Here is an 18086-nt window from a genome sequence, read left to right as displayed (position 1 = left end):
AGCGCGGGGCTCTCGCGCCCTCCGCCCCTCCTGCCGGTGCCCGCCCCGGCCGTCCCTCCCCGGTCTGCACCACCCCCAGGCAAAATTTTGCTACTTGGCGACTCCAAATCTGGTCCCTTCTGCATCTATTATTTATTTTCTGTGACTGAGGGGCATGGAGTCAAAGTGGTTTTGCGTTGGGAATTTGTGTGTGTGTGTGTGTGTGTGTGTGTGTGTGTGTGTGTGTGTGTGTGCGCGCGCGCGCGCGCCTTCACATTGCTTTGGTATATTGCGATCTGACCATTAATCACCTCCATGAAGTTCTATGCTTCAAATAAAATGTTTATTCACTACTCCCTTAGCAAAGCGTCCACCACGTCTTGCCTTCATTTGGTAGGAGATAACGGTTTAACCGGAATACTTTCTGGAAGGCTAAAAAGTATCAGTAGTTTCTTCTCTCTCGATTCTGGATTTATTTCCCACATGACATTCCTTCTTATTGCAGTATCTAACAGTAATAATACCGGCTATTTGATCTCAGAAGACTCTTAAACGCATCTTTTATGTTGAAATGGTCTGTTTGGGATTTAGGCCTAGCATTAATAATGGATAGCAGTTGCTTTTAGTTATTGTAAAAAGCCCCCCCCCCAACAAACTTCCAAAGTTCCTATTTTAGTAACTCGTGGAAGTATGGAATGAAACTTTTCCAACCACTTCTGGCAAGGTTCACAATTGCATATGGATAAGATGCAAAGTGTAAGATCATTTGAATGAATTAGGGGCTATAGTGAAAATGCTGAGATCGAAGGCTGAAGTTCTAGCTGACAGAAGTTTGCAACACATAGAACTTGTAGATGACACCAGCGTGCTGCAAGAGAGGGGAAGGACTTCAACAGATACTTAGTGTCTTCGCAAGTGAGCTCTGGAGAGTGAAATGTATATTTTAGGATTGTGCATATATGAGGATACCTGTATGTCCATGCAGGCCCAGGGCACAGTCAGGTATTCACAGAATTGGCTTCTCCGGGTTCATGAGCAGTTATCACATTAAGAAAGTTTTTTTTTCTTACTCTTCCCCCCTCCTACATATTTGGCAGCGTTGATTGATGCATTCACTAGGCCTTCTGGAAACGCCACTAACAGAAGTGCTTATTTAGTGTAACAGTTTGTAAAGAAAATGTACAATAAATAGTGAATGAGGGCTCATATATTTTATGAGTTCTTCTTTTAAAAATTGATTTACAATTTATTTAACTTGCTGGAATATTTATAATGCTTTAGAGCTAGTTTTAGGAAGAAAAACTTAGGTAGTTTATTGCTCATTAAAAAAAAATCCAGTAAGCACAGTGATAAAAGTACTCTAAATGAAAGAATAAACTCCATCTAACTTGTAGGTAATTTTTAAAAACTTTACCAAGAAAATGCTAGACATTTTATTTTAATCCACAATGGGCATATAATAACCAAATCAGGTACTGTTTCTGTCATGATAACGTAGGAGAAATTTATAGGTAAACCTTAAAAAGAAGTCATTTCCAGAAATATCAGCATTCAGTGGTTCTTAAACTTGGCTTACTTTCAACCAGATCAATGTTTAAGATGCTGATTCAAAGCAATACCACTTGAAATAGGTTTTCAGATTGGTGGCCTATAACTTTCTCACCAAGTACAAAATATTCTCGGTTTTCTCTTTAATATTTTGAAATATTACCTAGCTTTATAGTGATATGTTCAGCAACATTAATTACAAGGGCATTTTAAAAAATACTAATCATTTATGCAATCCCTGGATATTTCCTACAAGCTAATGATATTCTTTAGTTTTAATATTCTGGAGTATTTCTAATCATGAGTTGAGAAAGATATATTAGAAAAAATTAACTAAGACTTTAATTGTGCATCTGAGTAAAGTTATACACAATATTGTGCACTTTTACTGGCAGGTCCTTGAAACCTTTGGGAGATAATGCGTTGTAAATATTTTTGATGCAAAATTGGGGACTTAGATTATTCTTAATAACTGGTTGACATAGTTGGCCTTCTATAAGGATTTTTATGATGCAATAGATAGGCATTTAGGTTGGCTGGTAAACAAAATCTTTTTGAACATGAATGCATACAGTTTGCATTTTTTGAGGCACATATTGGGAGTATCTTCGAATGCTTAATATACCACGTTAGAATGTTTATTTTAAATGTTTATTATCATTAATCAAGCTTTAAAATAAGATAACATTTTAACATAGATATTAATTGCTTGGAGTTAAGTTATTTATTCTTTGCATTATAAAATGAGACTGAGACATTAAAATGAAATCCTCCTTTTGGTGAAAGCTTACTTTGTAGTTTAAGGTAGACTACAGGAGTTCTTTGCATAGTACAACAGGGCCTTGGTCCCCAGCATGTCCTGTATATATAAGAAAATCAGTCAGTGTGAAGTTCTGTTTCAAACCTAAAATTTATGGATTTTAGGGCACTTCAAGGATGAGCTCAGAATTTAATGTTTAGATGCTCTGTGGTTTGGCATGTACCTTCGCAGATAAACTGTGACTTGCCCCCAATTTCTCTGTTCTATGGGAATAAGAAATATTCTCAAACATCAGAAATTTGTAAATGCTAATGGGCTATGGTGAAGAATAATATAATTCTTGTATTTTTCTCTATTCTCCCTCCACTTAAAGAATGTACACGTGTTATAAAACCGGACTTTTTTGGGATCCTTTTATTGAAAAAGAGCAGTTTTCAAAGCTAAATTTGAAATACAGAGATTGAAATTCGTGCAGAGGAAAAAAATAAATGCCAATTATTGAAGTGATTTATTATGTATTAGATTAATATGTACTTTAAAAAACTCAGTTATACATAGTGTTTGAATGATTGATTATAATTTGCAAAAATTTAGTGGACTTGGCTATTAAAATATTTAACCAATTTTACCCTCTCAATTTACATTTGAACATTAAAAAATTTAATAATTGCTATAATAATAAGACTGTTTTGGGCATTACAGCTACTTGTGCCTTGAAATTGTATATTTTAGACAAATATAGCAAACTGAAAAATTATGCATGTTATATTTGTCCTACATGCTTTAACAAAAAAAGTCATCAAATATCTCTTGGGGTTTTTTTTAATCCTCATTTATTTGAAAGTAATCTACCTTTAGGAGGGGGTGGTTATGGGGCAGAGGGAAGTTATGTAACATTGGTGTGGATTAGTTAATCAAAAGTTAGATGGACTCCGAAAGCCTTGTGGAGGTTACTGTTTAATTTTTTAATTTATTTTTCTATTTGTATTTCCCAAGAAAATGTCATGTATAAGAATCAAACATTCTGAATAAAACAGGAAGAAAATTTTAAATTCAGTTTTATTTTTTCAAATTACCTGAATTTTAAGAGGCAACCTTGGGAGTTTTCCTGGCATCTCGTAAACATTGAATATATATCAGGTTTTCTGTTTTCCTGTGAGAAAAAGCTTGAACTGTTATTTGCAAAAATTAAATGATTATTTTTTAGGGGTGATTATTACAGAAAGCATTTCACAATCATATCAGTAAATTAAATGTATTCAGTTGCAACAGTGTTGTCACAATGACGCATTCTGTTTACTATCTGGTATGTACGCTTTTCTTTGTTGTTTTTCTTTCTTTTTTTTTGTTTCATTCCTATACTATCAGCAATTATGTCTTGGGCATAGATATTAGATATTTTATTTTCGCCTAATAAACATCAAATTTATCCCTGCCTTTGTTTATGAACCTATTCAATTTTTCTCAGGTTTTGACTGAAAAAAATTATGGGTAACTATAATATTTAAAAGAGGAATTAAGAGATTACCGAAATGAATAAGAAAGAGATTAGAATCTGCATGTGATATTTTTAGAGGGAAAGCCTTTGTTTTTATTGATTGTGGAGATGATTTTTTGCTCCTAGACTTCCATAAACATTTGACTGGCATCTAAATGTTTAGGATTTGCCAACCTGGCGGCTGGGCCCTGGCTGTACTACAAGTGGTGAGGTCAAGGCTGGGACAAAATTAGATATGGCTTCCTTGAAATAGGGTTAAGATTATATATTGTTACAAGTATTTAGATAAACTTCACTTATTATCTAAAGGATTGAGGAACTAGGCCCGACGCTAGAAGCTGGTACACTTGGGTGAACATATCAAAACATTTTTTTTAATATTTAGCAACTTTTTTCTTTTAGGGCATAAGAAATTATACTGATAGTTCTTTCTCCCTCCTCTCCAGAGTTCCCACAGTGATCCTGTGTATGATTTTGGTAATGTAATGCTTGAATCAAATTTCAAGTGAAATGGGGGCATTTTTTTTTTAAGGTAACCCTCTAAAGACAAGTTGCTTCCCTTTGTTTTCATTATATTTATATTTCTGTTTTTACTCATTTCCCTAGGATGAATTTCATCCTTTCATCGAAGCACTTCTGCCCCACGTCCGAGCCTTTGCCTACACATGGTTCAACCTGCAGGCCCGAAAACGAAAATACTTCAAAAAACATGAAAAGCGTATGTCAAAAGAAGAAGAGAGAGCCGTGAAAGATGAATTGCTAAGTGAAAAACCAGAGGTCAAGCAGAAGTGGGCTTCTCGACTTCTGGCAAAGTTACGGAAAGATATCCGACCCGAGTATCGAGAGGATTTTGTTCTTACAGTTACAGGGAAAAAACCTCCGTGTTGTGTTCTTTCCAACCCAGACCAGAAAGGCAAGATGCGAAGAATTGACTGCCTCCGCCAGGCAGATAAAGTCTGGAGGTTGGACCTTGTTATGGTGATTTTGTTTAAAGGTATTCCGCTGGAAAGTACTGATGGCGAGCGCCTTGTAAAGTCCCCACAATGCTCTAATCCAGGGCTCTGTGTCCAACCCCATCACATAGGGGTTTCTGTTAAGGAACTCGATTTATATTTGGCATACTTTGTGCATGCAGCAGGTAAGTGCAATGGTGAGAATTCCTTCCACTTTCTTGTGTGTGTTTCTTTCCTGATGGCCTCTGTGTATGTGGATCATTCCTGAACTCCCCAAGTTGCAGGCCACGTACATAAAACCGGCGTGGTTTCAAAGATAAACCAAAGTCAGAACAGTCCAAAGCCCCAGTGTCTGAGGTGCAATCTTCATTCGGGTGGAAAAGCATAGCTTTGAGATAATTCCCACTAAGTTCAGTTCTTTTGGTAAGTAGTGTTTTCAGAGGTGTTGGTAATCAGATATGTGATATGTTTAAATCACATTTTTTGATGAGGGGTGAGAGAAGCCTCATAAAAACCCTTGTAATAAAGAGTATGTTTTAACTGGCAAGTGATCTAGGTAAAAAGCATTTAGTTTGGTACTGAGGCAATATTTTTAGTTGCTTTTCTGCTGGGAGTGTTTTTAACCTATTGGGGCCTCTTGGACCCCTTGCCAATTAAAAAGTTGGAGGCAAGATTACTATCAAATTGCTGGTCATTTATGAAGGAAAAATAATCACATTAATACACTGCCTTAGTTGCTTTGTATTTAGGAATTCTTAGTGTTGTCTTAGATAGCTTAGGGAACCAGACAACTGATGGAGAGGTTAATACTAAAAATAACCAATCTGTATGGTGCAGGGACACATTGAAAAGTCGCTATTGATAATTGATGTAGTGAATTGCTTTGATTTATTATAATACTTTTAATTGTTTTTTCAAGGAATGTTTTACCTGTGCATGTTTCAGTATTTAGAATAACGTTAAGAATAAAACTATTGAGGACTGCATGAAATAATGCATTTTTACTTTGTTCCTTTCGTCTTGTTGTAGACAAAAGGCTCATTGTGTTATGTGAAAGCTCAGGTCTTGTGTAACTTGTTGACTTTTTATATGTACATATCGGTCTTGCTAGATTGCCTTCATGGCAGTTACTTGAGCCAGATGGAAGAAAGAAGGTTGTGGAATCTTACCAGTAGGTGTTTGGGGGCTCAAATATTTATGTATTTTTTCTTCACAAACGAGAGAGATGTTACCTGTAAAATCAATACGGCACTTTTTTTTTCAAAACATTTTAAATTCTAAAAATGTTAGCTATTTTTTTAAGGTCAGCTGGTAGTCTGTTCTCTATTATTTTTCTCAATGTATGTTTTAGAAAGAGAACTTTTGTTATCCATCTGCCCTTACATAAGAAACTGGAGAAATTAACTTTGCAAGCGTGTCACATCATCATTTGCATTCCGTTGGCAGGGGATGGATGAGTATTTTAGAGGATGTGAGCTGTAAGTGTTTCAAATATTTGGGTTTTTGAAAATGTATACTTAATTATAAGAATTGCCTGTTGCTCTAGCCAGTCTGGGTAGCAAAAATGAAAAGTCAGCGCCTCCCAATTGACCTTTGAATAGGAACAAGTAACCCTTCCTTAACCCATTTTAACCCTATTGTTGTAAATTTTATTCTGTCTGTTGAAAAACAAAGTTGAAAATTTTTAACATTTATTTGCTTAATATATACATTATATTTTGCAAGGCACACCAAAAAAGTATGGCTGTTACAAATGCTTTCAGGGAGCCCTCTTTAAAATCTTGTGTTTCTTTTTTAGTTATTTAGAGAAATATAATTTATAAATTATAATGAAAACTTTAATCGACCAACTTAGAAACTGGAGGGTGCCAACAGGTGATGCAGATCATGATGTGAACTTCCTTACAGGATAACATCAAAATGAAATACCTGTGAAGTTTTTATCGGTGGAAGCAGCATCCATTCTAAGTTTTCAGCTTAAGCATTTCCCGTCGATTTAAAGAAATGCAACCTTTTCAGCTATTCCCATTATATGTTTTCTCTGTTGTTGTTGATGGTTTCTTATTATGCTATCGCTGCAAATCCTTGAGCTAACACAGTTGTTGGCTGTTGTGATACCTGATGGGCTCATGTTTGTAAAATGACATTTAGAAGGTTGTTTAGGAGAGTTAGCATCCTTATTGCTTATGAAAGATTTATTGACAGCAGCATGGATCAGACTACCTTTCGGTTTGGTTTTCCTGATGTATCCCAGAATCCCTTGTTATGCCTGAATGCCAGCCAAGTGTTTGGCCATTGGTTTCCACAGGACCACAATAATGGCTTCTTCTCTATGCGCGCAACAGGAAGATTGTAAAAGAAAATATTAAGGGCCTTTTGTCTGAAAATATTTCAAATTTGATTTAAGAGATCTAGAGACCTGTCATTTGAGGAAGGGAAGCTGCCAATACAAATATGAGGTAGATGGGTCAACTTACATACAACTGATTTGACAAGCATCTGTTATAATACTGAAGATTTGTAAACACTAAACAATGTTTTTACCTCCTTAAAAGTTTTGAGAACTTGCCAGTATTGGCAGGAGGCAGAGATTCTGAAACGTGCTTCAAGATACATGCCAAAACCATTGTGGCCTTTTCACCTATAATGCGTTTTTCTCTCTCTCTTTTTTTAAAAATGTTGCTTTTTTTTTCCTTTCCAAAATGCCTTTTTTCCTCCCTAGATCACCACAGAAATTAGATCTTCTTTTCCTTCTAAAAAATGTATACAGTAATTCTTGCTTTGTGCGTCCGCCTTTTCTTTGGTAGGAAGTTGAAATCTTAGAATGTACAATACTGAAAGCAAAGGCAGAATCAATCATTTTTTAAAAGCAGAGGTGATTTATTCTAAGACTTATGGAGATGCTAAAATGTAATACATGAACTACATTCCAAATTTTTCCCCTAAATCCAGGAGCATTAGAACTGTGTGAATTTTGTGACTGATGAACAGTAACAAGTGTAATGAAATTGGAGTGATTTCATAAGCTTGAGAATTTCATCTTGTTAAAAGTATGAAAGAACAAAACCATTTTATCCCTTAATTTGGTCTCTGTTTGAGTTGTCCTTCCCATGTATCGTATGACAATTTGGAGATATTATAGTATTGTGGCAAACAGTTTTCTTTGTGGGTGTGTTAACAGTAAAGCTAATTTATGACCGGTCTTTACCAGATGATCTGTATCAGAATCCACAATATACCCGGCACGTGGCAAGGTCACAATTTAAGTTGTTAAGGTCATAACCTTAGCCACCAGGCATTTGACCTTTTAGATAAAGTTAACCTTTGTTCATTAGTAGGCACTCAACCGAGAACTTTCTGGAGAGTTTTTTTTTTTTTTTTTTTTAACTGCTTCTGTATAACTTCTGGTAATGTAATCAGATTCTAGGAAGAGTCTTAGTCTTAGTCAAGTTAGTTAAATTTTGTAAGAGGTTATACTTTTTAAGGACTCATTTCTTGACTAGAGATAGTTGCTATATTTAAAAAGCCACAGAATGACAGTGTCATAATTTATGTTAGATATTATTACCTGCTGTGAGTAGACTAGAAGCTCTGAGGCAGCTGTGTAAAGACATTTAAAAACTAAAATCAAATAAATGAATTTATATTTAATTCAAGCAAGGCCTTTGCTAATTTCCAAGTGGCATTAGGCCCAAAAGCTAAATCACAGAGAGCCGCCTTCACTTTTTGCAGATGAGAAATTTTCTGAGATCAGAAGTATTTTTAGCGGTCCTAAAATTCACTTTGAAAGACTAATAAGTGACCACAATTTGTCAGGTAATTGCCATAATTGTTAATTAGCCAGTGACAAAGTGAGTTGCTATTGTCCTGATGGCAGTGTGAGTACTTATTAGTTTTAAGATAGAAAGGGAACACTTTTGCACAGTAATCTTTTGGTACAATAGTTACTGATTGCTTCCATGCTAACCCTGTTACTACTTTTATTTAATTTTGCTTGAACCAGGAATCGCAAAGATCCCTTTCCTCACTGGCAGGGCTGTTCAGTGTCTCAAATGCTTGGTACCTGTCCTGTAAACCTCTTCAACAGGATTACTGAGTACCACGTTATCTCTCCCATATTGTTCACTTAATTATACTGTCATGAATGCTCATTTTTAATTATTTAGATTCCTGCAAGTTTTGCCTCGATATACCCCATATTGTTCCATTTCAACCAGAAGAGATACTCCCGTTCAGGTGCAGTTGAGTTGTATTTTGGCTTCGTGATTGCCATTCCTTCATATAGTAATAGAGAAAGCCGTGATATGCAGATAGACCAGATGGTCATGTTGACAGATTGAGAATTCACTTCCTACTGCTTCAGAGCAGGTGTAAGATTAGGAGTGTCTGTGTATGCGTGTGTGTGCTTCGTGTGCATGTGTGTGCACATCCAGGCTGCACCCAGAGTGCTGTTGGAGCAACGGGAATTTTATTTTTTAAAGCTGGCATTTTAAATACAGTATAACTACATCCATGAAGTGATCAATGCATATAGAATAATTATTGTAAACATTTTAAAATGAATCGTATTAGGTTGTCAGCAGTTTATTTTATGCCAAATTATTTATGATCATCTCTTAATTTTTAGGTAATTTACCACGTTCATTGGAGGCAGGGTCACGATTCTCAAATATATTCAATATTCTGTTAGCAGGTGTGTGTATGTGTGTTTCGCTCAAGTCAAGGACTATGCGTTATGTAATTAAACTTCTTTGGTACCTCAGTAAACTCGCTAGTAGAAAGTAGTTCATGTGATTTATAATAATGAAGTGTGTTTAGAAGAAGAGGGAGTAAGACTAATATATAACGATATTTAAAATTAAGAAAGTATCACCCAATCTCAAACTAAACTCGAGGTGGATTTTGTGGCTGGTTGATCTGCTGTAAATTATTGGTATATGAACACATTTTTGGAAATGTTTATCTCTTAGTTCTTAAAGGAGTTAGAACTAGTAATCAACAAACTTGAGATGAATATGGCTTTTATATCCTTGAATGTTTTCTGCGTAACTTGAAGATAGTAACAATATCCTTTTTCTAGAGTGTAGTAACAAAATCCTTTATCTAGAATGTAATGAAAAAGATGGAAGTTTAAAGGCAGAGAGTGTATAAGAATAAGGAGAAATAGTTGTTCTGGGGTAAACCTTTGAGTGGAAGTCAGTTCATTTATGGCTATGAGGTTGAGCGTGTTGGTAAGAAAATTTCCCAATGCTGCTGGCTTGGATTTTCCTTGTCTTCTTTTCCACCCAATGATGAATAGCATTAATTTAAACCTATTTAAGGCTAGTGTGGGAGAAACCACAGCCTTTGTTGTGGTCACTGCTGTACACAGTAGGACTGGGTGTTTCACTTGGTTAAGGCCTCAAGCTGCTTCTAGAGGACGCAGAACGGCCTGTCGGCATTTTAAATCTTGCACAGAAGCAGCAACAATTCTAATTGCTCACAAATGTCAGTATAGATTATTGAAACCAATTCTGAGGATTAGAATAGAAGAAAAAGCGTAAAATACAGATGAGCTCAGTGAATGTGCTAAACACTGATTTATTACCATTTCAGCAATAATTTTCCCGTGGTTATTTAGAGGTTAGAGCTTGCTTTTAAGTATATTATAAATTGTAAATCCTTGGGGAGTGGGTTGGGGGAAGGAAGAAGTCAGGTGGAGGAGGAAGAGAATGAATGAATAGCATGCTTTGTTAAGAGGACATAAAACCATGAACTTAATCACACATGGAGGTGTTCTTTTGGTTTCAGTAATGACTGTAAAGGGCTCTTGGGCAGTAAGATTTCAAGTGGAGAATTTTATAATCCATCGTCTCACAATTTTTGGCATAGCTTGTTTCAGATTCAGATTTTCTTTGGGGGCTCTGGGAGTTTCTATTCAAACTTTTAGGAAAAACAGTTTCACAAATTTTTTTTGACAGTTTAGGAATCCAGTTAGAGATACTGTGGTACACATAAGGTCGAAAAAGGGGCTGTGGAAATGTTTATGACTTTTTACTATTTTGTATTTTAAGGCGACACCTAATGATTTTTTCAACTTTTTTTATCCTCTCCCACTAAGACAACTCAATGATTCAAACTTTGGTGTCCCTGAACTTAACAGAATTCTCTAGCTGCTCCTTAGAAAGAAATGACCTTTTATTCCCTCGGTTTCCCCCAAGATATTGGAAGACAATTCTTCATATTTTGTTATGATAATTACACCATGTAAAAGCCTATTTTATGTCATGGAATTAGTCCTCCCATTAATATTCTGGTTACATAAACATGGCTTGTGAGGCAAGGAAATAAATCTGACAAAATGACAAACTGCAGCAACTCTGTATCAGAAGACATTTTGCTGTTATATTTGCACAAACAAGCCAAATAAGATAATATTGAGAGAGAGAAGTTCATTTGTGTTGTGTATTTTGGCATACCTTGCTTTTCTTAAAAATGTAATATGTTGCTAATCCTAAAACCAGAAGTGATGAGGATCATCAGAATAACTGCAGATGGAAGTGGGATAGATGTAATGTCCTTTTCCTGAGAACTTTAAACTTACTTCTCTTTATGTCTTTCAGATACTCTCCTAGTAGTAGATATTTTGGACCTAGATTAGTTGGGAGTAGTGAAAAGGCAACGGAGAGAAGGGAGAGAGGGAGGGAGGGAGGAAAGGAGAGGGGGAAGGAGGGAGGGAGGGGAAATAACTTTTATTGAATGTCTGTTCTGCGGTAGGGGTACTGCACTAAGTTTTTCCATACATTGTAACTTGTCCCCCCTCCCCCTCCCTCCCTCCCTTTTTATCATATAAGTATTATAAATAAGTAATGTACTCTTGATTTGAACAGATGAGGATAGAGAGAGAGGGGCCAAGTTACTCATGCAGAGCAAGATTCAACCCCCCATCTTCTGATTCAAAATTTTATGTTCTTAAAAAAAAACCCAAATCCATTTTATATTCTTCTTTACATCTGGTTGTCTAGGGTTGGATATCATTTAAATAGCATCATACGCCTTACCTTGAATCAAAGGGGAAATAAAAAGTAAAAAATCCAAACCTTTCCCATGGAGTTATTTTACCGTTGTGTTCGGATCGTAGCCATATTTGATTACGAGAGAGAGAAATTGTCTCATACTTGTCAGTGTTGGGGTAAAAAATCTGGAATGACTTGTTCTTTCTTTTTCTTATAATGTTGAAGTTTAGCGAATAGAAGCATTATGACACAGGTTTAAGATTTTCTTGTTGTTTGTTGTTAAGATAAAGTTAGATTATTTGGTTCTAGGTGCTTTGGGAAGATTCTGAGTATTAAAGCAAGCTTTGTTTTTAAAATCTAAATTGCATGTAATGTTTTACTATGCAGATATTTTACACATTTTTATAGGCACAAAAATGTGTATTTCTAACTTCTAATGATTAGATTTAAAAAATTTAAAATTTACTTTGCTCCAAAAAAAAAAAAATCCTTTGCTTATAGCTTTGTAGATAATTATTTTAAAAAGAAAGCAAAAATCTTGTTTGAGAAAATAATGGAATTTTATTGCTTTACAAATTTTCAAATTTGAAGTAGAAAGGAAAAAATTTTGAAAATGGAGGCAGATTTCTTCTTAATGCTCATGAATTACTGAACCTTACTTTAATCGCTGTATAGTCAGACAAGATTAGTTTTTAATGACTTCAATGCAAAAACTCAAAGCCTCACTCAACATGATTTTCATAATTGTAAATGAAAAAGATAACCAGTAAATACAATTTATGTTACATTAATTGATTGTACATATTAATTCTTCTAAGGCTTATTTAGAAAATAAGTGACTAGACTGAGCTTCTAGTGAATAAAATAGAAAAAAAAACTTCATTTTAAAGAAATACTAATATATCTTAAAGTTAGAGTTGTGGAGTATCAGTTATGCTTGAAAGAAAAACTGAGACATGAATAAAAGTGATTAAATGGGAAACAAAGAGGATTAGAATTTTTTAAATAGTACTATACCCCTTTGTCCACTGCATCCAGTTTCATACTGCCTATCTTTTGTAGCACTTATCTCTGGTAAGTGCTTTTGGTGGTCCCAAATAACCTGTGAGCTTCCAGACATAGAGGGTTTTCAGAGTGTATGTATTCATACACAATTTTTAATGACTATTTTTGAAGTACTTTATGGGTTAAGCAAGTGAGGTGAAATTAAAATGTATTTTAAAAAATGAACACTGTACTATTTAAAATTTGTATGAATGTCTATGTAGCATCTGCCATTGTCAGGCTGTTGTCTTTGTTGCTATGGTTTGGTTGATTTTATTTCCTTTTGTAATTTTGCCAGCCCATGATTGGGTAGTGCATTGCATTCATGCTGTTGGAAAAGATGTATCTGTGGTGAGTCATATAGCTTGATCTGAGTGGTAATTTTTAGTAGGAGAAGGTATTTGACAGTGGGTAATAGGAACTGTGGTGCTACAATATCAATTTTCATTCCATTTTCAAAATTACAGACATATTACTTAATATCAGAAATTCAAAACCATCCCTTTTCTGTTGATATGTGCTTGTCTCTTCCCCTTCCTGTGTCGGAAGCATTTACAATTCTGTATAGTTTAATCTTAAAGGGATTAGTTATTTAATTTTAAGCTGCTACATAAAATGAATAGTGTACATACAGGATCCTATCATTGTCACTTTCAAATATTCTATTGACTTTCAAAGGAGCTGACATGACAAGTCCTTAGGTTGACAAATTCTCATCAACTTTTGTGAAAATGTTGGCTGCAGAAGGAGTAAAGTCAAAGGAGGGCCTTAGACAGATGGCTTTCAGTGTTGAGATGACATCAAGCCCTTCTTCGTGGCATTTTTTAACATTCCAAATGAATGAGGGTTGGAGATGCTTAAAGAGCTTACCAAAGAATGAATAATTAAGATATTGTATATCTGCATGTAAACCTCTATGGCGTACTGTTCAACAGAGTTGTGTGGGCTCAGAAAGGATGGCAGGTTAGCAACAAAAATTGGAAATATCTTTTTTGCTAGATGTAATTAATCGTTAATATTGCATATCAAAAATGGTGTTGATAGACAACTGTGCACCTGGGACTATATTTTCAACATTAAGTAATTGGGAGTTAATGATAAGTGGACTACCAGTGTTCGAGATGAAACAAGGATTCTAGATAAGCATTCAGCAAAAGCTTATTTGCATAAGAAATGTTTGCATCTTTGTATGACCATGACAAGATTTTTGCATGGATGCACATCATATAAAAATTTCTGAATTGCTGAAGTTCCCACTGGATTCATTTAGCTGGCTTTTCTCCCCCTCTTCTTTTAAATGGTAGAAGTTCTCTTTTGGAGAGTAGTTTCAAGTAACTTCTGAGAATGAAGTCTTTGTAACAACGCTGTTCAACAGGGTAACTATTGTTGTGCATTCCTGTTAGGGAGAGATAGTCATTGCAATACTTTAATTGTATAACTTCTTAATATGTAGCAAGGACTTTATTCAGAATTGTTTTAAAAACATTGTTTTTGAAGTTTCTCTCCTCCCCAATCAAGAACTACAATGGTTAAAAAAAAAAAAAATTCAGATGAGGTTTTATTATTTTCTTAGCTTACTCACTGTATAGATACAAATCTCATTTATTCAAAAAAAAGGTGTTAGAACTCATGTATTTTGGAGATTCAGTACAGTGAAGTGGACATAAGAATTAATAAAAAAAAAAGTGTCACCTCAATGGGTCCAGGATGTATGTACAATCCTTTGGAGAATGAGGGTATTGCAGTCTGAAATGGTAGGGTTGAAGAAGTAATTGTTCTAAAGATATTTGCCCGTAGCCTCAGAAAAGATGACAAACATGCAAAATGGATAAATGTATTCCTTTGTACTTTAACCACCTACATTTTTAAACTACAGTGACTCTGATTTCTCTAGAAAGGTCAGAGGTTTCAGACAGAAAGCTTTGTAAGTCTTCAAAGAAAGACATTTTCAGTTTTGCTATATAAAGACTGATTATGCATAGCTTTTAACTTTATTTGCAATTGGATCTTGGAGGTGCTGGGGTAGGGAGGAGATGATGAATAAGTGAAGCCATGTTGTGAGACCACAGAATTGGAGGGAAACAGATTGGAAAGGAACATAGATTCCTATTTTTGGCTCTTTGCTATAAAATCACCTAGTTTAAAAGTGAGGACAGAACAGCTTTAACAGTTCATTTTGCTTTGTAATAGAGCATTCTGTTACAAACTCTTTAAACACTTTGGGCAATGCAAGCAGTCTGCATATCTGGGTACCATTTCTTAAGATTGGCTTTGTTGGGTTTTCAAAATTGTTGGATGTGGGTTTCTTTGGTTATATGGGTTTCTTTATTTTTATTGTGTTTTCCTTTTTGACTTTTCCAAGTTTTGGAGAATCTTTCATATTGGGTGGTGGGGGAAAGTAGAGATTGTGGATGACTTTTATTGTGGATTACTCCTGTTATTTAGAACACGAGTTCAGAGAGCATTAGTAACACACTCGAGGTCATGCCATTATTAAGTAACAAAGCCAGCGTTCAAGCCAAATCCTTCAGCCCCCAAAGTTGTGCTCTTAAAGTATCATATTTAAATTCTTTTCTTATTCATTATTTGATTACTTCTTCCTGCAAACCTTAGATTTTAGTTAGGGAAGCTTTTATGGTTGCCTTTATGCGGGTGAGGAAACAAAGGTTGAGTAATTTGTTTAAGGTTATGTGGTTAATAAATGGTTAGGATTAGTAACTAGATTAGACCCTTCTAGGATGCATTGTACCTCTTAGGTGTCCCCCAACATATCAGACTCTAAGCTCTTCTTCCAAATTTATGGATGGGGTGAAAAATGTTCCCTGCAAATAGATAATAATATTGAAAACCATGGTTTTCCGTGTTTAGAAAGTAGTTTAAAAAGTAGTAAGAAACCGAGCTCGGTGGCTCAGCCTGTAATCCCGCGCCTTTGGGAGGCTGAGGTGAGTGGATTGCCTGAGCCCGCGGGTTCGAGACCCGCCTGGGCAGGTGAGATCTCATCTCTACAATAAATCAAAAAATTAGCCGGGCATGGTAGCGCATGCCTGTAATTCCAGCTACTGGGAAGGCTAAGGCGGAAGAATCGCCGGAGCCCAGCAGGTCGCGGCTGCGGTGGCCAGGAGCGGCCACTGCACTCCAGTCTGGGCGACAGAGTGAGACTCCAACTCAAAAAAAAAAAAAAAGTAATAAGAAACTAGAGCTTTTCCTCTTTTGGTATTAGATTCAGGTTCCTGCTTTGAAGAAAACAGGCCCATGCCTTCATTTTACATTTGAGGGAACTAAGTCCATGTATCCCAGGAGCTATGGAGGTGTGAAATTCTTGTGTGATGTGGAGAGCAGTAGTAGCCTGTTATCATTTGCTTCAAGGTGGATATGCTTTGGTTGGTACTGGCCTTGAAGATCGATTTTGATTACCTTTACCGACAAGGTCTACCATGTGCTTGGCAGTTCAGTTTAGCCAACATGTTTTGAACACTTACTGCCTCTTAGGCACTGCGTGAGGCTCCAAAGACATGAAACTGATGAAAATACTGTGAGATGAGTTGATGCCATCTTAGGTGTAATTTCCTTAGAAATTAAGATTTTAAAGCTTTTTATGTTTTTAAATTAGGGCTTTTCCTTCCAATCATTAGCCTATATGAAATGTTAAACATTTATAGAACTGGTTGTTTATATTGCTTTTTAGGGTAAAATTGATATATGTTGAAGAATTCTATCATTTGAGTACACTTCTATTAAGTGTTATTTTTTATATCAAAAATATCTACGTAAATGCAAAGAAAATCCAAGCAGACACAGAAGAGGGTACAGGTGTCTTTTATTATTTACTAGTTTATGGCCATAGCATATTTTCTCTAAGGAAAGCTGGTTCCTTTTCTCTAAGGAAAAAATAGTTCCCTTTCTCCCTTCCTCTCTCTCCTTCTCTCTCTCTCTCTCTCTCTCTCTCTCTCATCCTTGTTGTAATGCTGAAGTATAAAACAAATAACATTATAGGAAAACTAAATGGCAGGAAAATGAGAGAGTAGAAGACAGAAAGGAGAAAGCCTTGAAGAGCAGGCGGCCGTGAATTCATTTGGCAGTTGGTAGTAGTTCCTAAAGCACAGCCAAGTCCCAGGAGCTCAGCCGCCTCAATTCCATGTTTTGCTCCCTCTTGGAAAAAAGTTAGCAGTCTTGAGACTTTTACACTGAAGTGGATTTTAAGTTGTCAGAGGTCTCAAGCTGTTTTACCTTTTTTTCCTCTCTTGTCAAAAGAAAACATACATATTGCATTCAGATGGAAAGCGTGTAAGGGGTCCTGTACATGTGGGTCTGTTAGTATGTTAATGGTACAGCTTGTCTGGATGGTGATAGGAAAGAGGATAACTATTACATGACTGATAAATGGAATAACAGAAAACAACACAAATCTGGTGGTCCAAACAGTGTATATTGAATTTTTTTTTTTTGTTCTCTGTTATATCTGTTAGTTGTTTAATCTGAAAGTGAAATCTGTTTCTCCAGTCATTAAATATGTGCGCTTTTCTTTGTATAGAACACAGAACAAATGATTTGTTCTGTAATTATTTTAAAAAAGCAGAAAATGTGTGTGTAACATTTTAAAAAATGGCATGGGATTGTCATAGAAACTCATGCTGAATGCTGTAAATAAAAATGGTTGGGGATTAGTCACAGTTACATGTAGGACATCATGAAACTCAAGACAGATTTCTTTGTTTAACAGTCAGTAAGAGAAGTGAAGCAAACTTGATATAGTTCATGGGATGTTAGCAGTTCAGTTCCTTTAGGGAAAGAGAAAACCACGTTGCCTTCATATTAAATAAGCCATCTGTATACAGATATCAGAATGTACCTGATGATTTTAGCAATATCTGATGTGTTTCCTTGAAGAGTGAGTGCCACATGTTCTCACTCATAAGCAGATCCTGAACAATTGTCATAAGAAACAGATCGGTAGTAGTGGGAAACTGTCAGGGGAAGAAGGGGGCACACTTCATCCATAAAGGTACCTGATCTCAAACCAGGTGTAGTGGGGACCAAAGTGAGGCTCAAACTTTACCTGTACAGTGACCATTTGTATACCTAACCCAGAATTGTACCCCACATCTTTAAAATAAAAATTTAAATAAATAAATAAATAAAAGGGAATGTTCCACCATTTTTTAAAAAAAGTGTCCTATTTCCAAACAATGAAAGTTTAAAATGTTTTTGAAAATCTCTCTGCTGTTGCTATTAACCTTTAGAGTCACACCCTTCCTTTTCCCCTTTCCCCCATCTTATTTTCTTTCTTTTTTTTTTTCTTTTGAATTTGG

The 18086-nt window shown here is 35.6% G+C and overlaps 1 protein-coding gene across 3 annotated transcripts in view; it reads left to right on the top strand.

Moving 5' to 3' along the window:
- NFIA (nuclear factor I A) overlaps positions 1 to 18086 on the top strand; it is a 375784-nt gene that overhangs the window by 2791 nt on the left and 354907 nt on the right. For all 3 annotated transcript variants that reach the window (XM_021715778.1, XM_008064535.2, XM_008064534.2), the window contains exon 2: positions 4392 to 4923. In XM_021715778.1, coding sequence (XP_021571453.1) covers positions 4392 to 4923 — 532 coding nt within the window. The remainder of the gene's footprint in view (positions 1 to 4391; positions 4924 to 18086) is intronic.

The sequence above is a fragment of the Carlito syrichta genome, unplaced genomic scaffold, assembly GCF_000164805.1.
Source record: "Carlito syrichta isolate Samal-C Ts95f unplaced genomic scaffold, Tarsius_syrichta-2.0.1 Scaffold307669, whole genome shotgun sequence".
NCBI classification, from domain to species: Eukaryota; Metazoa; Chordata; class Mammalia; order Primates; family Tarsiidae; genus Carlito; species Carlito syrichta.
The sequence above is the reverse complement of the archived record's forward strand: the minus strand, read 5'-3'. Positions and strand labels throughout refer to the sequence as shown.